At 36.0% G+C, this 24372-nt stretch overlaps 1 protein-coding gene across 3 annotated transcripts in view; it reads right to left on the bottom strand.

Moving 5' to 3' along the window:
* ppp2r2ba (protein phosphatase 2, regulatory subunit B, beta a) overlaps window positions 1-24372 on the bottom strand; it is a 73430-nt gene that overhangs the window by 30545 nt on the left and 18513 nt on the right. The window contains exon 1 of one of the 3 annotated variants that reach the window (XM_065263944.2): window positions 9879-10548. The exons of the other annotated variants lie outside the window; for them this stretch is intronic. Within the exon in view, the coding sequence (XP_065120016.1) occupies window positions 9879-9948 (70 nt within the window). The 5' untranslated portion in view covers window positions 9949-10548. Of the gene's footprint in view, window positions 1-9878; window positions 10549-24372 lie in introns of those variants that run through there. 3 annotated transcript variants of the gene reach the window in all.

Genomic DNA, 24372 nt, shown 5'->3' with positions numbered 1-24372 from the left:
AACTCCTGACATTTAACCAATTTACTTTAATTTTGAAAAACTGAGAAGTCAAACTTCAGGATGTGTTAGATAGATCACTAAATATCCTGTAGATTGATAGTAGTTTAACACGTTAATGCGTTATTAAAAAAAAGACCGCTTTAGGAATTTTCTTATCATGGTCGAAAACAGCTTTCTGGACCTACACGCGCAAAACGGCGATTAAATAACGCAATATTTATCAGCTTTGTCAATGGCTGCGTGCTAAAGATGCTGTCATAGTTTGGTAAGCAAATGTAGTCAGAGCTTGGAGAAAATCGCTTTGTTACTACTCCGGTTCTTCCCTAAATATTAAAGGGGCTACTTTTTTATATGAAAAAAGGGCGGACATTTTCCATGTTTAAGTGCTATGATTGGGTCCCCAGTGCTTCTATAAACCTAGAAAATGTGAAAAAGATCAACCCACTAACTTAGTTTTGGTAAACCATTCTCTAGGAGCACATGAAAAACTAGGTTGTTGAAATTTGTCTCTCCTTATGATGTCATAAGGAGCTCTTATTATAATAATGGCCCCTTAATCTGCACTATTCAGCCATGGTACTGCCATTTAGTGCAGAGAGAAAGAGAGCGAAAGAAAATAATTGACAGTACAATTGAGTTTCAATTTTAACAAACCACCATTTTTGTGATCAGTGTTTGCATTTCATCAGCTCATTTGCATTTTAAAGGACACACCCAGAACGGCACATTTTTGCTCACACCTACAAAGTGGCAATTTTAACATGTTATAATAAATTATTTATATGTTATTTTGAGCTAAAACTTCACATATGTGCTCTGGGTACACCAAAGATTTATTTGACATCTTTAAAAAGTCTTGTGACATGGCCCCTTTAAGACCTTTTTAAATAGTGCTGCCCCAGCAGACATCTTGGGACCGTTTTTTCTAACTATATATTTGTAGGCAAGTGTTCTAAAATTTTGGAAGTAAGCTTCGGTAATGTTGTTCCTTCTCTGAAGAAGCCATGTTTAAATCTATCCTGGTCTTTTTTAGATGTCACAGACTGCATCTGTCAATAGAAACCTCAGAGTTTGACAGCAGTTAAATGTTAAACTGGCCCCTCGCTGTTTGTCCCGCTCTTGCACTCAGTCTTGACACTGGGGATCAACATTAGTGCCTCACTGTTACCCTCTGAATTATAAATGGGACCCTTTGGGTTGGAGAGATATTTCTCTTTATGATTAAAGTCTTCAAATTTAGCCTGGGGCCGTTTGTGTTGGCAGCCCCTATACTGAGGCAGTCTGTCTGTCTGTCTGTGTGTCTGTCTCTCGCTCTCTTTCTTTGCTGAATAAGACCATCAGGCCCGTGTGGGGTAGCGCATGTCATTATCCATGATGTTAGCGCATGGGGGTGTAAATTGTGTTGCAGGGCCGGGTGAAACCCCCGCTGGGCTCCTCAGAGAAACTGCAGAGCTTTTTTAAACAAAACCATTACATGCTTACCGCAGAGAGGTCTATCGTTTGGAAAAAAGTATGGTTCAATGTCAAGACAAAGATTTGGTGACAAGAAATGGGCTTGTTTCCCCTCAAGGTTTATAGTTTTTACAGAATGACCATGTTTTTGTTCTGTAAATGGCATTTAATTCCCTTGATGCTTGTGAGGCAGGGCAGATAGATATACAGTACCGAGTTCACACTACCTCAATTTCATTCATTTTAATGGGTCTGGATGGATGACTAGTTGTCAGTTTTATAGAATTTTATAAAAATTACAGCTTTGATGTTTTTAACCTTTGGACCTGGTTTCACAGACGAGGCTTAGCTAAAGCCAGAATTAGGCTTTAGGTAAATTTAGATGTTTAAGCATCTTTTATAAACACTCCTTAGAGAAAGATGCTACTGGTGTATCTTGAGACAAATCAATGGCGCTGGCATATTTTAAGGTCTGTCAATGTAAGTTATTTTTAGCTCAAACGTGTTTTAGTCTAGGACTAGACTTAAAGGGATAGTTGACCCAAAAATGACATTTCTGTCAATCATGAAAGAAATTTCATACATTTTGGTGAACTATCCCTTTAAGCCTTGTCTGTGAAACCGGGGGTGGTGTCTTATACACTGCAAAAAATGATTTTCAAGGAAAAAATTCTTAGTATTTTTGTCTTGTTTTCTGTAAAAATATCTAAAGATTCTTAAATGAAGAAAATAAAAAAAAATTCTTTAATAAATATATTTTAGTTTTTATATAAAATGAATAAGCAAATGAAATGCAATCAAATAAATAAGTGAAATAGCTCTTACACTGCAAAAAAATGATTTTCAAGAAAAAAATCTTAGTATTTTTGTCTTGTTTTCAGTAAAAATATCAAATTTATTGAGATGCTTTTCTTGATGAGCAAAATGACCCAAGAAAATAATTGTAGTTTTTAGACCAAAAATATCAACTTTAAGTGATTTTATGCATAAAACAAGCAAAACAATCTGCCAATGGGGTAAGCAAAAAAATCTTGATTTTTTTTTTTGAAACACTACATTTAGGAAAAATGAAAGAAATGTTTTGCTTATTTAATGCACAAAATCACTTAAATTTGATATTTTTGATCTAAAAACTAGAATTATTTTCTTGGGTCATTTTGCTCATCAAGAAAAAGCATCTCAATAAAAAAATTAGATATTTTTACTGAAAACAAGTTTTTTTCTTGAAAATCATTTTTTGCAGTGTAAGAGGATTAATAGCTATTTCACTTATTTATTTGATTGCATTTCATTTACTTATGCATTTTATATAATATTTATTAAAGATTTTTTTTATTGTTGTCCTACTACAATTTGTGTCATGACAGCCACTGCTGTGTTTTATTTGTAGACCTAGTCAACCAGACAACCTACCTGTTAGTCTGAAAATATCCAGGTTTCATATATCAAGTTGATGAAATATTGTACAATTTATGATTAATATTGTATGAGTTCAGTTTTTATTGCGGTGAGGTAAGAGTGATGTAAGACTGTGGTGAGGTTAGGCTATATTAAGATTGCCCTCGAGTGAGGTAACCTTTAATGAGATGAGTTCGCATCAAAATTAAATCGGTTTCATTTACTCACCCTCATGTTGTTTAAAACCTGCATGACTTTCAAGAGTACTTTATTTGTCTCCTTAGGGAAATTTGTCTTGGACATAAAGGCTGCCGCACAAACGTACATACATTAAATACAATAACAGACACAAGAATACTTAAAGGGATAGTTCAGACATAAATTAAAATTGTGTCATCATTTACTCATTCTCATGTTGTTACAAACCTGTATACATTCTTTTCTTCTTCTGAATAACACAAATTAAGATATTTTGAGGAATGTTTGTAACCAAACCGATCAGAGACCCCATTAACTTCCATAGTATTATTTTTTTCTACTATAGAAGTGAATGGGGCTTACGAACGGTTACAAACATTCTTCAAAATATCTTCATTTGTGTTCTTCAGAACAAAGACATTTATACAGGTTTGTAACAACATGAAAGTGAGTAAATGATGAAAGAAATTTCATTATTGGGTGAACTATCCCTTTAAACATATTGTAGGTGCATTTAATACCTATAGGCTGAGTTTTCACTGATAAGGAGACAAACAATTTTTATATTTATTCAGATATATTTTTTATATTTAGTTGGAACCCTATAGCATCTACCTAAAGGAAGCAGTACAGGACATGGGGGGCATCTTTATGCCCAGCTGCACTACTTCCTGAACTTCAGCCAGCTCCTTGTTTCCTGTCTGCCATTATTGGACAAACTGATTAATCCAGGTGTGTCTGATTATTGTTGTTTTGACTGAGGTCAGGCACACCTGGATTAATCAGTTTGTCCAATAATGGCAGACAGGAAACGAGGAGCTGGCTGAAGTTCAGGAAGAATTGCATAAAAGCCTATTGTCAGCTTGTTTAACTCTTTCCCCGCCATTGACGAGTTAACTCATCAATTAAGTGAAAACTCTTCTTTGTCAATGCAGGTTTTTCCGGCAATCCATATTTCCGCTATTATCCAACAGGTGTCGCTTGTACCCAACTTATAAAACCCGGAAGCAACCACTTAGGGCAATCAGTAAGAACTCTGTGTATGTTTTGATCATTGCTCTGAATCTGATCTCTAAAGTCCTTTACAAAAATGCAATTATCTCAGCTTTTTGCTCAAAATGGGAATTTTTATGGCATTAAACTTTTGTGAAAATCATAAAAAATGCTGGCGCTGGCTGGCAATTAAAAAAAAATGCTGGCAGGGAAAGACAGGTGTATACTACTTAAGTATTTTTACTTTCTACATAAAAGTAAATTAAGTAAAAAGTATTTGTATTATATTGATGTTTTTCTTTGGAAAACATACATTCCAAAGCATATTATGGTAATTTTTACTTCACTACATTTCATAACTTCAAGTTTTTGGTTTATATTTAATATTTAAGTACATTAAACATCTTGAGTAAAAGTACTTTTATTCTTTTAGTACTTTTTACTAAAATACTTAGTAGTACACACCTCTGGGGAAAGAGTTAACTATTAGGGGTGTAACAATACATCGATATGGATCAATGCATCGATTACATTTCTAACGAAACAATGCATCGATGCCACACATAAAATATCGATTTGAGGTATCTTTTTTTGACACTCTCTGCATCCTATTTACACATTTCCACGAAAATGCAAATTTTCATTTATTTATTGTCATTGTCAGAGGCAGCAGACGTTGTGACTATCGGACGCAAATCTTTGGTTTAGAAATATTTTGTATTTGGAAAATGGATTGGACAAGCACATTTGCAGTAAACCCTTAGCCATCACCAGCTGAAATTCTAAAGACTTTTGACTGTTGCCATCATAAGCTTGATTTTATGTAAAATTTCATTATTTATTTTTCTTTATTTAAAAAAATAATCTTTGTTGTTTTAAATGTCCAAATTGGACAGAAATTGTGCCTTTTATAAAGTTTATTAAACATTAATGTTATACACTAGTCAACATTTGAAGCGGATCAAAACCTTTCATAAAAGTTGTCTTAAAACCAATACCCAATACCTGTTTTTGTCTTAGGACAACTTTGATTAACTATTTTGATCCACTTCGAATGTTGACTAGTATATATTTTGGTTGCATTTATGATTTATAAAAAATTTAACTGCTTAACAAGGCTTTTAATATTAAAGTATCGATAAATTAATCAAATCAAATCGTAATTGCATCGAAGAAATGTTAAAAGTATCAGCAAATATCGCATCGCTGGCGGAGATAATCGATACTGTAACATACCACAATGAACTGTCCAATGTACACCCCTATTAACTAGTGATGCACCGATGTATCGGCCGCCGATATTTATCGGCCGATTTTTGATGAATTTGAAACCATCGGCATATTGGCAATAGCACGAGAAAGGCCGATACAGATTGTTTATTAATTAACTGCATAAAGAAATTCATTATATGTAAAAAAAAATGAGTTAATGTTGTTAATAAAATAAATGCTGAATAGCAAAAACCACCTTTGAAGGTTGTCATGCTGTCTTATTATATTTGTTTTAGCTTAATTTGTACCTCTCTTATTATGTTGGTCAGTTGAATGTTAATTAAATCAAAAATAATTTGATGCAGAAATAAACTAGCTAATAGACCAACTGTATAGTATTGTATACAAGTGTTTAATATCGGTATCGGCCAGAAGTTGTCTGTTTAAATCGGTATCGGCCCAAAAAAATCCTAGCGGTGCATACCTACTATTAACTATGGTCGTCTCAAAGAGAATTTGGGTGGGGGCTTTCTTTGGAGGAATTTCAGGAAAAAGAGATTTTAGGCAGAATGTAAGTCACTGACAGCTTCAGTCTCCATTCGCTTTCATTATTAAAGACTAAAATGAGATACAGCAGCAATCTAGTGTTTCTTTTCAGACAGCTTTGGAGGGGTAAGTAAAGGATGACACTCTTTAAAATCCATTTTAAGGTAACTTGACCTTTAAAGGGCGGCACAGTGGGTAGCACTGTTGCCTCACAGCAAGAAAGTCCCCAGTTTGATGCTCAGGCTAGGTTTGGAGGTCTTTTTGTTGCATGGAGTTTGCATGTTCCTCCTGTGTCAGCATGGGTCTACTATGGGTTCTCCGGTTTCTTCCCACAATCCAAAGACATGCAAGTTAAGTAAATTGGAGATTTGTCTCTCCACAACTTATGTGTAGGTTAACCGGTTCTTGACTATAGCCATAGATGCTGGTATGGCATTACAATGGAAAAGACTCTGCAATATCTTCCTGTTAGTGCAGTAGTGCCTACATAAGCAATAATGTAACTGTGTCTTGGCCAGCTGCCTGCGCACAACCATTACTGTCCATCCAGACTAAGTTCTGTTGGACTCGGTCCCTGCAGTGCAGACTGAAATACTGCAATGGCTTCTCCCTGCCAGGCTTATTTTATCTTCTCCTTCTGTTTTATAAGTGAGCTACTTTGCAAGCCCGGCGCGATTGATGATGTTGTCAATGTATTTTTATTCATTAGTGTGTTGTGTAGCGTGGGTGCTAGAATGGCCTGACGTGTAAGCGTGCAGGGGGAGCGTTCTGCTCAGTTAAATTCATGCAACCCAAATGAAGACAAAAGCGAAATCTTTTTTCTTTCACCGCGTGGTCGCATCCATCCTTCAGCTATTTATGCTGTCACCCTGCTAGGATCTGTGCTAAATTTGATTTCTGTGCAGTCTTTCCATTTCACAAGAATCTCTCTGGTTTTCCTTTTTAATTTTTGTCACATGAAAGGTGTGGAGCAGCAAGGATTCCCCATGCAAATTAGGTTTACGCTGGGAATGTGTCCCGTGTGTGAGCAAGCACGACTCCCGTGGATATCATTTCGAGGTGCGCAATAAACCGGAAGCTATTAAAAAACTAATATTCAGCATAAATCACAACGTTTACATTGCATTCGTGAAATATTATCTATAAGGTCTTTATGAATCCCCGTAGCATGTTTTGATATTTCTCTTTACCGCAGAGAGGAGGGAAAAGGGGGGCCAATAACGGGTGTTCAATATCATCATTTCCGTCAATGCTTTATTAGATTTGGGACCCAACAAACCACTACTGGGACTACGAAGTTACCCAGCAAAATCCAATTACAAAGGCAATGCCACTTTAGTGAATTAGACAAATTGGGGGAGAGAAAAGGTCCTCTGGTAGGTCACAGTCCCGGGTCATAGGGCAGATAGCACTGGTTGTTGCAGAAAAGAGTGTGCTCAATTATCAAAATCAAACTGCCTGGAATGCTCCATAAAACAGCAATTATATGTGTGTATAGACCGCCTGTGCATCAACACACTTTACACTACTATAAGTAATCCCAATGGAAAATAACAAGCGTTCCCAATCTATGTGTGTCTATAGAAAGAAACACACTGGAGGGTTATAGCGATGTGTTATTAAACTCGGTCTACGTGCACAGCCTGAGGGAGGGAGAGAGTATCCGTGGACCTCAATTACACCTTTAAGCATGTCTGCAGCGGGTGAAATACTACCACCATCATCGGTGACATCACGTGAGCAAGGTGTATGGGTATGTGCAGAACGGTGAGGGGGCGGGGCATGGATTGACACATAAGGCATTGTGGCACTCAAACATGTGTGTGACATTTTGAGAATGGCGACCCCCTTTGTGGCAGAAATATAAGTCAGTTTTCTTTGTAGTAAGGCAACAAAGACACATATATAGCAAAAGCTATATGGGTGATTCTTGCAAAATTAGACTTATGAGGTGAAACATTTTGATAAAAAAAGTAATGCAAAGTAAGAGTGCACACAGTTATAAACATCTCTTCATGTACTATTTTGCACATGATTTCAAATTACATCATACAAACTAATTTTTCCACATTTAAGGGGAAAATTGTCATTACCGCAACATGTCCATGACTGGATTTGGGTTCTTTGACATGGAAATATTTCTAATAAAAAATCTAAAATCTAAAAGCTTCAGTGCATGTTATACTATAAACATTTACAGTAAAGAAATGTGTTATTTGGTGATCATTGGTAATTGTAGAGACAATAATAAGAAATATAAATGTGTTCAAGACCAATTTTCTCATCCTCCGCAACAATTTTCAATCATTGTTTAAGCCCTCAAGGAACTAACATTTTCAAAAAAAAAAATTGTTGTAAGGGACGTAATTGACTGTGACACTCAAGATGGCTGCCAGGTAAGCAGTTCTTATTTTTTCTCTCCATATAAAAGTTTAAATTTTGTTTGTCATAGTTCCTAGACAACTTTTTAGTTCTCATTACCAAAACATGAGTTTGTAAATGCATATATTATTTAATGTTATATCATGTTGCGGTAATGATCATTTTTGATAATGATTATCTAAAAAATTTAAATAATTCTATAGGAAATCCTCTAAAAATAATGGTTGTAGTAAGCTCAGACCTTAATCTTATATGTGCAAAAAAAATGGGCTTTAAGGGCTTTTTAAAAATTTGGATGCTGGACACCTAAGTCTGGATTTCGTGAGAATCACCCATATATACTGCTACAATGTGGGTTGCATCTACCCATAGTTGGGTTAAATATGGACAGATCCAACCGCTGGTTTAAATGAACATATAAATGTCCATATTTGACCTAACATGGGTTCAAAAAACCCCAAATCTAAAAATGCTGGGTTGCATTGGGTCAAAAAGAAAAAATATTAGCCGGTGTGTATCTCTCCAATATTAAGAATAGTGGCTGATCAATATGTGCCCCTAATTTCAGTAAATACAAATATTTGGTTACATCCATGTTTCTGTCTCTATTTATGCAATTCAAAAACACCACCTTCAAGTCTGTGTTACTGGGACATACATCAAATTTTAGCTCTGTCCTTAAACTGCAGCATAAAGGCTCATTTATTCTTATCGATTTGAGCTAAAATAAGATAATTAACTTTAAACATAATGCAGTCGGACTAAAATCTATGTCCAACAGACATTCTTCTACTTTAGCTCTCCTTTGAGACTCCACGTGCCATTAATTTGCTTAGCAGAGAGAGAGAGAGAGAGAGAGAGAGAGAGAGAGAGAGAGAGAGTTTGCCAATAGGTTTGCCAGTAAAAGATGCTGCGTGGGTTTCTGTCTAGTTGTGAGGTTAACCAGAAAAACCGGTGGCATACGATTCCTTCAGATTAATTTTGCTTATCGATTCTGTTTTGCAAAACCTCCAACAAACATTAATCAGCGCCCATGAAGATGCCCAATGCTGGGGGAGGGTTCGAGGAGCAGCATTTGCTGTAGCCCTATGCTTTAAACATGACGGTGATTGATCCGAAATCTTTGGTGGATCACATTATGGGAAATTATGGGAACCACATTTCAGACTCTTGTGCTATTATAGCAAAACTTCCTAGCATGCATAACTTCCAATGAAGACATCCAACAGAAATGCACATTTTATGGATCAATGTAGAAGACATTATTTATTAAGACACACCCTTCTTTGCAACATTTCCACTTTAACACTGCAATGCTGTTAAATAGCTCGAGTCTGCTGTGTTCTGTTATGCCAGTCATATCTGAGTCATTGTACACGTCATCCCTCAATGGCCACAGCCCCATAGTAACACCTTAAACCAGACCTATCTATATATAGTCCTAAATTGCTCTCGGACCATAAAAAATATTCCTATTCCAAGCCAAATGCACGATGCACATCTCATATGGACACATAATGTAATGCACACTTCATACAATAAACCCAAGACTTTAAGTTGTATTTATGATTACCAATATGCATCATTCACTAACGCCCATACTGGAGGGGTATGCAACAGAAGCCCACTCACTCGCGTCTCATCCCCCCCACCTTCATTTAGCCAATATCCGAATTTAATCCGATTTCTCCAAATACCTTCAGTTGCATAGTTGTGGTCCCGCAGGAAGCTGTTGTTAATTTTGCGGCAATCACTCTCCTCCTCCATTTATAATACGGTTGTGTGGGAATCTTGAAGTAGACGCGCAGGAATCCATCGTGGACTCCGAACATCAGCACGCGGCTCGCGGGTCCATCATGACACCGGTCGCTCCTCTCGTGTGTGTGTGTTTGACTGATGATGTGATGCTCACCGGCGGATCCTGTCCGTTCACCTCGACACGGAACCGAAGATCTCTCAGTAATTCATGTTTTACGCATGGGGACGCTTAACAGGTGCGCTTGCCGATGCGTTTAAAATATGTCCTTTAGGAGAGGCTGAATGGAAAACAAATGTGTAAAATCGTCCCTGGCAGATGGGCCGTGGTAAACGAGGTGCGCTGAATGAGGTAAAGTAAGGATTTAAAACTAGGGCAGGGATTTCCACCTTCTGAGCCGAGGGGCGGGGTTATGCGTCAAGCCTCTCCAAGCCTCTCTCTCCAAGCCTCTCTCTCGCTCGATCGATCTTGGTCTGCTGATATGATAAAGAGATGTCTTCTGGTTCGTACTAGAACCACGTTCTTATTGGATCCTAATGTTCTTAAAGTTCTAGAGTCCTGCTGTGCACCGCGAGCGCGCGCACCACCCATTCATACTGACGCTGTCCAGTGCTGAAATGACAGCACGCGCTAATACAGATATCTGCACCTGAGCACTACTGCGAGTGCAAATGACACAAGACACAATTGTTGACACTTCTTTACAAATTTTACTGATATTATTTCATGCAGCTTCAAAAAAATAAATAAAATAACTACAGCAATGACAAGGACAATTATTTTGCTTTTTATTCAATACATTCTTAGATGTGCTATGTATTTTATTTTAACTTTATAATTGTTAAAATGTGTATATTGCATGCACTTTGGAATTAAAGCATCTGCCAAATACATAAATGTAAATAACAGACAGAAAAAGACCTGTGAAAATATGCAAAACGTAATTTAGCAATAAATCTTTGTGTTTATTTATTTATTTATTTTTTGCATTTATTTGCATTTTAAGTTGTGAATGGTCTTTCTTGCATTTATTTCACCATCTAGGCATCCATTTGAATGCAAACTAACTACTGTACGTGTCATGCAACTCTTATATCAAGCATTTAAGTATTTGTATTTACCCAGAGCCTAAAACCTAAGCTTGGCTAAAATGTTTGCAATTTTCTTATATTGTCCTGGAAAAATGAGTACTTCCATCAGGAAATGCACATTTAGTTTATTTTAAAAATGTGAAAACAATCCACTTAATTTTGTCTTGATTTGGATAAGTGTTAAGTGTGCACAGAGAATCTGACAGACTGGATTCTAGTCAGATCTCTCCAGAGGGACTCCTTTTCTTAAGTGTGCCGGTAAATCGCAGACAAGACGATGATAAATTCGATTAGAGGCTTGCCGTTGGCGCGTTCATTTTGGACAAATTTGATTTGCATGCTGATTTTAATATCAAACTCTGCGGGGACTTTCCCCTGCTATTCCCATTCTCTGATATCTTGAGCATATGCTTCTACTTTAATCTGTCTGATCCCAGTTTCTAAAATTTACAACCAAAATAGTATAGGACAATGAATATAATGTCCATCTCTTTTAAATCCATCAAGCAATTAATTCCAAAAGCCAATATACAAACGAAATCCCTGTGCCACATTACGCCTACAGGCCCCTTCTCAAATACAGTCCACCATCACATGCCATTTTCCACTTAATCACCCATTAGTTTCCATTAGGATGAAGGATTGCATCATCTCTGGACAAGTTTAGATATATTGCTCTGCACCTGTTTCCATGTGATTTTCAAAACCTAGCATCGAACGTAGCATCTAAGCTCAACGCCGCATACCTTTCCTCTTCACTAACAACAGTCCTTATCATTATTCCAACAGGGCGACAAAAATCAATGATTTTCTGTCATGGGAGGGGGAGGATAGGGCTATGACAAATTCCAGTTGGCATCTTTTAAAGATCAACGGGGATAGAAGCTATCTGTCTGTCTTGGAGTGAGAGAGAGAGCGAGAGATATGGCGGGAGAGAAGAGGGCGCAGAGGTGCATTAATAAAAAAAGAGATTGAGAGGGAGGGAGACGGGAAGAATCCGAAGGGGAAAGAAAGGAAGAGAGGAAGGCAGAGAGGATTTTACAGAATAATAAGAGTGAAAGCAAAACACTGCCAGCAACATCAGCAGTCTGCTTAAGATCAATGGTGTTGCTTTAATTAAAGTCCTGATTCTCCGCCTTTACATTTCTTTATAGCACGCACTTACTGTAACAATTCACCCAAAAATCATTTACCGTATGTCATTACAAACCCATATGTGACCCTTTCAATGAACACCCTTCATTTTTGTGTGATTTCAAGCTATCCAAGTCATACAGACTACTTTTCGTATAGCTCTATTTTAGTGCGTATCCGGCACTCGATAGATGTGGTCACTATTGTGTTGTACACTTTGTAAAAAGTACACATTTGCACATAAAGGGGCGGTTTCCCGGACAGGGATTAGACTAGTCCTAGACTAAAACACTTTTAAGAGCTCTCCAAACTGAAAATAACTTGCACTGACATATCTTAAAATACATCAGTGCCCTTTGTTTTACCTCAAAATGCACACAAGTAATGTTTTTAGTAAGGCATGTTTGTTAAAACTAGTTATATTTCCTAATTAAACTAAGGCCTAGTCCTGGATTAAGCTAATCCTGGTCCGGGAAACCGCCCCAAAGAGTTCAAACAAAGAGTTGGACCAACAAAGGTACATATTACCAACACTGTAAAAAGTGCAGTTAAGTTAAAACAACTTGGATTTGCAAGTTAATTCAACCTGCTATTTTAAGTCTTGGCTTACGATGAGTTGACATAACTTTAAAATCAAGGTGAAATTGTATTACTTATATTTAGGGCTGCATAACGATTAATCGCGACTAATCGTTTGCAGAATAAAAGTTTTTTTTTACATTATATAAGTGTGTACTGTGTACAATAATTATGTATATATAAATACACATACATGCATGTATATATTTAAGAAATATTTACACGTGTATATACATTTTTATATTTATATATAATTAATATTATATATAAATATAAATACCATACATATAAATATATATTTTTCTTAAAGTTATACATAAATGTGTGTGTATTTATATATACATAATACTACTTATATTTTTGTTAAAGCAACATACAAATATATGTTGATTTGACAAAAATGCTACATATTTTTTACAGTGAAATGTATATCTGTATCTAAATGGTACAAAGTGGGGCGGTTTCCCGGACAAGGATTAGATAAGTCCTAGACTAAAATAAATGTAAGAGCTGTCCAAACTGAAAACAAATTGAACTGACATATCTTAAAGGCAACCTGATCTCAAGAATTTCCGTGTTATAGTCACTGAATATTTTGCTCATTTATCCGTGTCATTGTCACTGATCTCCGCATTTTCCGTGGCCGTACCACAGACTTTATTTTCTGTGTCATGGTCACGGATTGGTTACTCAACTATTTTGTCCTATTTTCCTACCATTTTCACTTCGGTTTAGGGTTAGATTTACATAAATTACATTCCTACCCAAACCAAACTTTAACTCTAACGCCAGGCGACAATGGCAAAATATAAAAAAATAAATCAGAAAAAATAGTATAAATCAATACTTAAAGTGACATCCTTAAAGTGACCAAGTCTAACCCTAAACTGAAGCGACAATGGTTTGAAAATAGTAACAAGCAGTTGAATAATCAATCCGTGACAATGACACGGATAAATGAGCAAAATATTCTGTGACTATACCACGAAACGTTGTAAGATTATGTTGCTTAAAGGGCACCTATTTCATTGCTAAAAGACAAATTTTGTGTATTTGGTAATATAATTTGTGTGATTTATGGTTAAAAACACAATATTTTCCACATACCTTACATTTTTGTAGCTCAAGATTTCACTCTCTTCTTCAAACACATTTATTTTGTACAAAACGCGTCAATTTGAAAAGCTCTGTGTCCCTGATTGGCCAGCTAATCTGTACGTTGTGATTGGCCTGAATACCTCTGACATCAGCAGGAAATGTGATGCTCCTTACCATGTTTAAAAGATTCGCTCACAATGCAATGCTAACAAGGCTGTGAGTCAAAGTGGGAGGAATTATGATAATGTCGGTCTTGTCTACATCACAAATCCCAAGAAATAAACTTTTGCCTCCAGTCCGTGTGTTTGTTGTAGTCCAAAAAAAAGAGATGTACTTTGGAGACGATAACTTGCGTCATCGTTTACTTTGAGGTTTGTACATTAAGCATTTCGTTAACATGAACTAATACACACTTACACACCAAAGGAAATGTAAAATCGTGAATTGGATAATTGGTGCTCTTTAAAATACATCAGTGCTCTTTGTTTTGCTTCAAAATGCACACAAGTAATGTTTTCATTAAAGCATGTTTGTTAAAACTAGTTATATTTCCTAATTAAACTAAGGCCTAATCCTGGTTTAAGATAATCTCTGTCCGGGAACCCACCCCCACGTGACCTTTTAAAAGGGTACCGCCCCTGTGACAGCTTGGGACTGTTTGGACAATTTTTTCTGACAGTGCATGGAAGAGATCTGTCAAAAAGGTTTTTGGTCATATCTTTGATAATAATTTTGTAAGCATTCATTACAAATGTTTATTTTTGGGTTGACTGTCTCTTTTAAAGAAAAGCTCTGAAACTGGCCATCATAGGGTTTTATAAACAGTCTCTCTCCTACCTTGCATTCATCTGTTCCTTGTGAACAACACAATTTTGTAAATCACAACAATTCAAACAGAATGATCAAATACTGAAAGATCAATATGTATTTTTACACAATTCCCCTTGGAAACCTGTAGAGATGTATTTTAAGCATAAAAGGCCTTGGGCTTTTCTCTTGCAGTTTAGCCCATGCAATGGTGTGCATCAAGGCTGCAACACAAAACATGAAGATAATTACAATAGTGTGATATCCTCATGCTCAATTACTCGTTGTGTTGTCCAGTAATTGTGTCGGCCTGAGGACGCCAGTCACTGACTGCCTATAGCACTTTACACCGGTCACTAAAGCCTTAACAGAGAACGGCCATAGTATTTTCACAATGGTTAATCAATACGTCACTATTGATCCTTAATCCTCAATGATGTGTCCTGCAGAAATGGTTTAAGGTTTTTGGTGTGCTATGATTATTTGTACCTAATCAATAGTTAGCACTGAATCAAATGGCTTTTCTGTTAATAGATAAAAACAATAACATTATATAGATAAAAGGTCTGCCTGTATAACTTAGTAATTACTGGATAGTCAATAAGACTTTCCTATCCAATATGTTACTTCTAATAGAGCGATTCAGTATGTGAAGTATGAGCCAATCATATTTATTACGGACAGTATGTCATCATTTTCTTTGTTTAAAACATTTTCTGATTATATCAACATGGAAACGGAGGAGGGAGAGAGAGGGATAGGGAGAAGGGGGTTGGGAGAGACAAGCAGATGGATGCATAGGTTTGGCTGAACGCATTAAACCCAACCCAAAGGCAAGCACCTTAGTCGAGCCAGTTTAAACGTGAAGTCATTACAATTAAAAGATTGAGTATCTCTCTCCATCACTGTGTAAAATACACTGACACGCATGCTGTGTAGATCATTAAGAGGGTTGCCAGTGAAGTCATTAATACTCCTATAATAAATACATTATAGTTATCATAAGTAATTGAGTGGGAGAAAAATACATTTTTAAAGATAAGGCTTACATTTTGTGAAGAAAAATGGTGGTGCTTTCCCACAATGCTGGGGTGTTAAGATTTTAAGGGTGTGTTGATGGGGTCTTTAGCATATTACCAAAGCTAATTAAAAACACCCACCTGTAAATGTGCATTATTTGCAAATTTACTCAAAAAATGCTAGGTTATTTTTAATCCGGTGTTGGGTCAGAAAGGGATGAGCCCAGTATGTTGGGTTGTATTTTAACCTGTGCTTGTTTCAACCCAAAATGCTGGGTCAAATATAAACATTGTCTGGGTTTATTTGACCCCATGGTGGGTTGTATGAAAATGTATATTAAATAGTATATGTTTGTATTAAAGGACACTCCACTTTAAAAAAAAAAAAAGCTAATTTTTCAGCTCTTCTAGAGTTAAACATTTGATTTTTACTGTTTTGGAATCCATTTAGCCGATCTCCGGGTCTGGCGGTACGCTTTTAGCATAGCTTAGCACAATCTATTGAATCTGATTAGACCATTAGCATCGTGCTAAAAAATAACCAAAGAGTTTTGATATTTTTCTTATTTAAAACTTGACTCTTCTGTAGTTACATCGTGCACTTAGACCAACAGAAAATATTTAATGGGAAAATATTGAAACTCTTTGGTTATTTTTAGCATGATGCTAATGGTCTATTCAGATTCAATGCATTGTGCTAAGATGTGCTAAAAGTGGTACCACCTGACCCGGAGATCAGCTGGATGGATTCCAAAACTGTAAAAATCAAATGTTAAACCCCAGAAGAGCTGGAAAATGAGCATTTTTCTTTTTAAAAAGTGCAGTGTCCCTTTAAATTTGTAACCATGGACCACAGAAAAAGTCATAAGTAAATATTTGTAGCAACAGCCAACAATACATTATATGGGTAAAAATTATAATTTTTCATGCCAAAAAGCATTAGGATATTTAAAGGTCATATTCCATGGATTTTTTTTTGTGAATTTCTTATTGTAAATATATCAAAAATGTATTGATCATTAGTAATATGTGTTGTCAATAACTTCATTTAGACATCAAAGGCGTTTTTTTTTCAATATTTAGATTTTTGCACCATCAGATTCCAGATTTCCTATCCTAACAAACCATACATCAATGGAAAGCTTATAACGTCAAATAATCTCAAATCTCCATATAAAAATATCCTGGTTTTGTGGTCCAGGATGACATTATTAGGGATAATGATATCAAATAGCATGCATTAAGTCAATCGAAATGAACATATTTGGTACAATATTTGCACAAAACACTATTCATTGACAAATATAGATTTTAATATTTGGAAGCACTTCTGTAAATTAGGCAATAAAAGATGAAGATAGATAACAGATGATGGATGATATGTAAACTTTCATTAGTTTGTTCAAATGAGTAATATTAGTGAAATAAAATCAATAAGGAAAAGAACAAAGAAATTGAAGGAATCTGAGGGAGGGTGATCAAGAAACAAAAAGAGAGAGCAAATACAAACAAGTGTGTGCTGATCTCAAAAGACATGTGCAAATATTCTCTGTCTGTACACTCGTAACGCACGCACGCACGCACGCACGCACGCACGCACGCACGCACGCACACACACACACACACACACACACACACACACACACACACACACACAGTGTTTCAACTTCAGTCTGCGTTTCAAAGCTTTCCCAGTTGTGATTGTGATGGGAGAAACGTAGCTGTTCAATCCTTTACCATCGTATTGGTTGCTAGGAAACTGCTTATAGAAGAAACCATAGCTATGCAGCTAACAGCTGTCAGTTTAATTGGATCATTAAAAATCCTAAACGTCATTATTTGAACCATAGCGGGTTTAATTCACTTCAAGCATTGCTCACGCTAGTCCTAACATAAAGGTTAATTGCCCAAGCACGAATGAATATTAAAATGAGTTTACCTGTTATAAGGTTTTGAATTAATATCTCACAGTATGTGGAGTACCAAGACATGAAATCTACGTGCAAACACACTCCTAAAAAAATAAAGGTGCTTAAAAAGTAGAAGAACCAGTTTTGATTCCTCAAAGAAGCATCATAACTTTTAATAATTTAAAAAACCTTTCTTCACTACAAAGAAACAGAAAGGTTTTTCGGATGTTAAAGGTTCTTTATGGAATCATATTTCTTTTATGGGTTCATAATTATCCCCATTCTCATGAATTATGCATAAATAGCAGGCTGTTTGAAAAGTCATGCAATACATACACCAAAATCAAATTTTGTGTGCAGTTATTCACGTTTACTTACATTGTTTACTTATCATGCATCTTTTCGTGTCATTTTATGTATTGATTTTTTTGCATTTTTATTTTATTTTTGAAACCATTGTTGATTGGGATTAGATTTGGGATTTGGGTTATGTATAGGTTTCTCAAAATGTTCCTCTATTTTTAAGCCATGCTCGCTTAAAGTTGGGGTTAGAATTGGAGTTTGGGTGAGGAGTGTCAGATGTTTTTTCTCTTCCGAGGGGCGCAAATTCAAAATATGTGTTCGGTGCTTTATGTGAACCTATGTGCATCATGTGTCATCTAAAAAAACAAGCCTGCTGCACATGTGTTGAAAAGGTTTATGATAAAAGAGACGCTCACATTCACAAAATACTCGCAAGACACTTAAAGTTGGGACTACAATGGTATTTCATGCATTTTGACTTATTTACACAGTTTAAAAGTTGTTTCCTCATGCTAAACATAGGCGACGTGTCAAAAAAAGCAGGTGGACGTGTTACAAAGTATTTCTGTGCCGAATGCACATCGCCAGGGTTCGTACAAGTTTAGAATGTTTTTTTTTTATACAGGTCCAGCTGACATATCAGGGGTAAGCCATACGTACCATTTCTTTTTATGGGCACTTTCCACAGAAAACCATGCCTACGCGTCAATCAGTGGGAGAGCGAGAACCGAGGACGCTAGAAGTCACTTCACATGACAGCTTTGTTTTATATCAAGACTCAACAATGGCACGAAAGAAGAAGTGTGTTTTTGGATGTAAAGGGCTTGTTATAGTTGTGCGTAGGTCATACAGCATAGGTTCCGCGTCGGTTTTCATTTATACTTTTGCATCGTCGTCCGGGTCGACGTGCAAACACATGGCCAGGCCGCTGGTAGGCAGTAACCACGCGTGTAACCACAGTAGCAGCGCAAACGTCAAAAAAGAGAAAGCTTAGCAAGTTAACCCACAAACGAAGAAGAAACCGCAACTTGTTGTGTATATTTTGAGAAGAACAGCAATGATGGAAGTAAAAAAAACTCGACTTTTGATGCAGTTTGAGTTCAATCACTCAACTTGGCTCGTCTTTGTTTTCACCGTCACAAACGGAAATACCTATGACGCAGTTTTTTTCCTGACGGGAGGGGTTCTGGTGGATTTTTTGTGAGGTGCACGTCAGGCTACGCAGAGCTATGCACAGGCTACGGATAGCCTACGCCGTAGCTACAGCTTAGAACCTACGCACGACTATAAATCGGGCTTAAGAAGAAGAAGAAAGCCACAGTGTAAAAAAAAACTTTGCTGCCTTAAAATCAACTCAGATTTACAAGTCATTTCAACAGAGATGAGTTGTCACAACTTATAAAATATAGTTTAGAAAAGTAAACTTAATTTTATAAGTTATTACAACTCACCTGTAGTTATAACAACTCATCTATAGTAATGATAAATAATAGTAAGTTGAAATGACCTCTAAATCCGAGTTGATTCAACAAATAATTTTAAGGCAGCAAAGTATTTTTTACAATGCAGCATTATGGAAAAATTGTATATAGTTTGTTTATCTGGGGTAGAAGCAGAGTTTTGCACGTTTGTTTGTTTAACGCTGGATTTCATTGAAAAGTCCCAACCGGGTCATGAGTTGCATGCGTTAAGTAATGGGGGTCACACACCGGACATCATCTCAGTTCTTAAAAAATCAAACACATATGAGTATATGCACACTGGCACCGATAGGTGACGCCTGCCCGTGGCGCCCAGCTACGACTCAGGGTGTTGCTCAAATCCCTGTCGCACCACACACATAGTTTAACATTAAATAACATCATATTTGTCCCAAATCGTTAGCGATTAACATTGGCTGCTAACGTATATTTTGCATTTTGAAGTAGATGCTATCTGACTAAGCTTGCGATATTTAATGTGCACTTCCGGTGTACCATACCTTCGAGTTGTCCTAGACGTGACTCGATGCGGCGCTGAGCTGCGCGTCCGGTGTGTGACCCCCCTTAAGACTTCTGTGATATGTTTGAAATTGATGCGTAAGTACATATTATATAAACGACACGAACATGTAGTGAATCATAAGTTTAGCAGTGTTGTATAAAGTGTTGCATGACCTGTGACTTGCTCCTCCCGCAGCTTGTGACTCCTCCTTCCGAATTTTTTCGGATGTTATTGGAAAAAATCGCTAGAGCTTATCTGTCTTTTATACTCTTCAGAGATATAAATGATGTAATAATGGTTGTTCTAACCACAATACCAAGCAACAATGGTAAAAATACAGAAACCAATAAATAAAATGACACGAAAAGATGCGTGGTGTTAAGTGAACAGGAAGGACTGGCGTATATGCAAGCAAAATTAGACTTTGGACTTTAAAAATAGTTTGTTTATTTTCAACCCAGCATTGAGTCAAAAAGGGACAAACCCAGCCGTTGGGTTAAAATACCCCATAGATGTTTATACAGTATACCCTGCATAGATTAAATTCAACCCTGTTGGTTGGGTTCATCTCGTTTTCACCCAATGCTGGGTTGAAAATATGCACACCTTTTAGATTTTGGTTTTAAAAAGAGGATATTAGCAACAGGCAAATACAAACATCCTTACCGCACAATTCAGGACACATTTTGACTTCACCTGTCTATACCTGACTCCTAATTGGCCTGTAAGTGAGCATCAAAACAGTCGAGTTGTGTCGCTAAAAATACATAAAAACCAATAGCAAAATGACAAGCTTTGAGATGAGAGCACAAGGCTTATAGGTCAGATTGTTATTTTGTCCATTTCCAAATGATGCCTGAGTTTGTACCATTATAGTAATTATGTGCAATCATTTAATTGCGGCTTGTAGTAATTATCTACAATGGTTGCACCATCACCCATCGCCTCTATTCTTTACCAACAAGAAGCATTTTTTTTTTCATTCGGCCAAAAGCTTTTTATGTTTCAAGTCGCTCTCTAGGGTTTTCTGTCTGGCATGGCAAGAATAACTCTACTCCAATGATGAATATTTGATCAGAGCGAGAGATTCTGGGATTTGGATCTCTCGAGTCAGGCTCTACAATAATGCTCAGCCAGAGCCCTAACAAGCCCCACTAGAGTTAAAGATGATTTTTACGCAGAGCCCCTCCCCACCGTTCCTGGCCCCTCCCCTCTCCTTTGCCCCAACACAGACCCTTAATCTGCAGGACAATCCCATTTGGCCGAGCAGCTGCCAGGGCCGATCACAGTCTTCCCCCTGTGGGGATGCCAAGCTGTCCATGGAGATCCCAACACGGACCACCAGCTCTGTTTTTTCCACTCATCCTCTCCCTGTCTTCTCCAATCACTCAGTTCTCTCTCTCAGTTTTTCTTTAAGTCTCTCGCTTTCACACCCCCTTCCCCCATCACGCTCCGGTGCCCAGGGGCGCTTTGAGACCCACGTCTTCCTTTCCCGCTCTCTGGAACTGATCTAGGGTTACTGGTTGACATTGTGATGACAGAACCATTAAAGGTGGAGAGGACTGACACTGGGAAAAGCTCAATACAGTCATGATCTGAAAGGAAATCTATAATAATGACAAAGCTTAGATTTGGAGAAAATAAATTAAATGATAGCAAAATCTGAAAATGATAGTTGTCACATGGGTACGTTGTAAATATTTTTGCATGCATGTCTGCTGTCTCATGATTATTTTATTGTTTACATTTTGCAGAAAGGCCATTGAATAACATTTAAGGTGGAATAAAAAGCATAAATAAAAATGCATTAATAATAAAATGCAATAATAATCAAGAAATGATTGATTAATGTAAAGGTCACATCAATAAAAGAGGCCAATAATCTGCAATATGGTTTTGATTAGACTGTAGGCTGTGGGTAATACATTATAGTTGTGACATTAGAGCGGATATGAGTGCACCTTACAGTGAGTCTGGCTGAGAGGACGGCCTTGTAACATATGGTCATGGCCATGTGGCAATCAAAAACATTTGTTTAGTGGCAGACCCGTGTATAAGTGTATAAGAGAAAGATTTATTGCTTAAAAATGTAAAAATAATTTAATTTTCTTTTGTTTTTGATAGCAAATTAGTTTATATTCAAATCTTTAAATGCAGAACAGTTGGGTCACCACAAATTAATTTCCTTAAACCACAGAAAAAAAATTTTGACTGCGATGTTTTTCCTCTATCTTTATTAAAAATAGAGTTTACATAGGCCTATACAATATTTTTTGCATATATTATATGCTCAACCTAATTCTGAGAGATGTCCTCAGAGAAACATATTGTGTTGACCCATGGATAACATTTTATAAATAAAACCTAAACCCAGCCCAAAGCCCAACCCTAATCATTGGGTTTAAGGATTAGTAAAAAACAATGGTCTAGAAGAAGTCGATCTTTGTTGTAAGATTAAACTTTTGAAACAAACTGTAATCTAATTTCTGAAATCTGATTGGTTTATTAAAATGTTGTCCCACAGTCAACAAAATGTTGGATATGAGGATGTGAACCACTTAATGAGCCTATATGCTATATACTGTAAGTATATTAGAATATATTTTTTCCTGAATGTTATTTTATGATTGTTGTTCTTTTTAACAAACTATTTTATCTTGCATTTTTTTATATACTATTGTATGCTTTGTAGCACTTTGAGATTGCTGTAATGTAAAGTGCAATACAAATAAAATGTATTATTATTATTAAGTACAGTAAAGTTTTAAATTTTATGACAAAATACACTGTCGAAAAAAATTGGCAAAAAATGGCGTAGTGCCCTTTAAATTCTAAATGGTCCTAATATGTACCATATAAGTAAAGATGGGTCAATGACGTGACGTTAATTATTTTTTGTCCGTATGGTTTAATTAAATATATAAGGGTTAAAATTTCAAAATAAATTTGCAGATTACTTGCATAGATTCTCTTTTTTGAGGACCAAGTCTAAAATTTCTGGTTTTATTTCATTTTAAAAGAATATTTGGGGGATAATTGCAAAAATTTCAATGTGGTGTAACTGGTCTGTCAATTGATGTAACTAGTATTTTTTAAATGAAAATATAAATATATTAATAAAAAAATGTGGAATAATCATCTAGTTTAGTGTAATATGATTTTTTTACGTACATTTTTACATACTTTGTCAAAGATTATTTAGAAAACAGAGCTGCTGATGTCAAGAAAAATATTACAAAAACGCATTTAAATTTACATTTAGAAATAACTAATAAAATGATATTTTAAAATATTGGTTTTTTATGATTAAATGCCATCAAAGTGGATAAAATATTTATTATTTCTCATTCTCTGGTGCAATTGGCGGTTACACCATTTGACATTTTCAGGTCCATTCAGCTTTCATAAAAATGGTGCAAATGTAATTTTTTTATTGTATAAAATTGACATAAATACACTATGTGCTTTGAAATAAACCTGATGCAAGTTTTTTTTTTAAAGATTTTTGAATTTCTGATCTTGCCAAACTGTTTTTGTCACTGACCGATATGCATTTGGTGCTAATATGTTTCTCTGAGGTATTAATATGAACTCTTTAGGTGCACAGTTGTACTTTTTGAAAGTGTACTGCCCCCTGATAGCTAGGGACCCTTTTTAGGACAATTTTTCTAACAGTGTAAAAATAGAGATAAATGAGAGAAAAGTAAATAAAAAAGTCTAAGAAAAATAATAAATGAATATTTATTATGTGAATGTATTAAAATATGAAAAATTATAACCTTAAAAACTCTTTTTGAGACATAATCTTAACCAGATAACGCATCAGACCAGTATTAGTTAACCAGAGGGTCAGGGTTCAATAAAAGCCTCAAGAAACTTGCAAGGATGACTTCTCAGAATAACTTGACATTTTTAACATTAGAAAACCCAAGCATAAAAATAAGCAAACATATTTATTAGTGTTTTTTTTTTTTTACAATCATACATCTAGAATATTTTATTTTGTAGAAAATTGGTAAGCTTTAAATACTGTTGTGGACAATGGGAGTTGAGATGGTCTTTCTAATGCCACAGCGCCATCTGCTGGCCTGAGACTTACAAACATGAATTGTGTGTAACATGCAACGATGATGTCAACATGTTGTAATATCATGGTAATTTAAAATACACTACAATGAATGATATTACATTTATACACCATAGCATTTCAAATGTACTGTAAGAATACAACAGGACATAGCAAGTGTCCAAAAATTATATTACCATGGTAAATGTCTGGAAAGACACAGTATTACTATAGTATCATGTCCAGTAATGGTAATACCATATACTAGATGGATTCTAGTTTTAGTAGTGCAGCTCTTTTCTTACGGACCATAAAAATGTAAGTAATACTCTGAGTTAAACAGCAGATGGCGCTATAACACACAAAATAGACAAGAAGTCACTTCATTGACGGTGTTGCTTGCAATATTTACTCATAACCTGCTGTTAGTCTTTCACAGTTTGAG

The sequence above is a fragment of the Paramisgurnus dabryanus genome, chromosome 16, assembly GCF_030506205.2.
Source record: "Paramisgurnus dabryanus chromosome 16, PD_genome_1.1, whole genome shotgun sequence".
Taxonomy (NCBI): domain Eukaryota; kingdom Metazoa; phylum Chordata; class Actinopteri; order Cypriniformes; family Cobitidae; genus Paramisgurnus; species Paramisgurnus dabryanus.
Note: the sequence above shows the minus strand (reverse complement) of the source record. Positions and strands in the feature narration are given on the sequence as shown.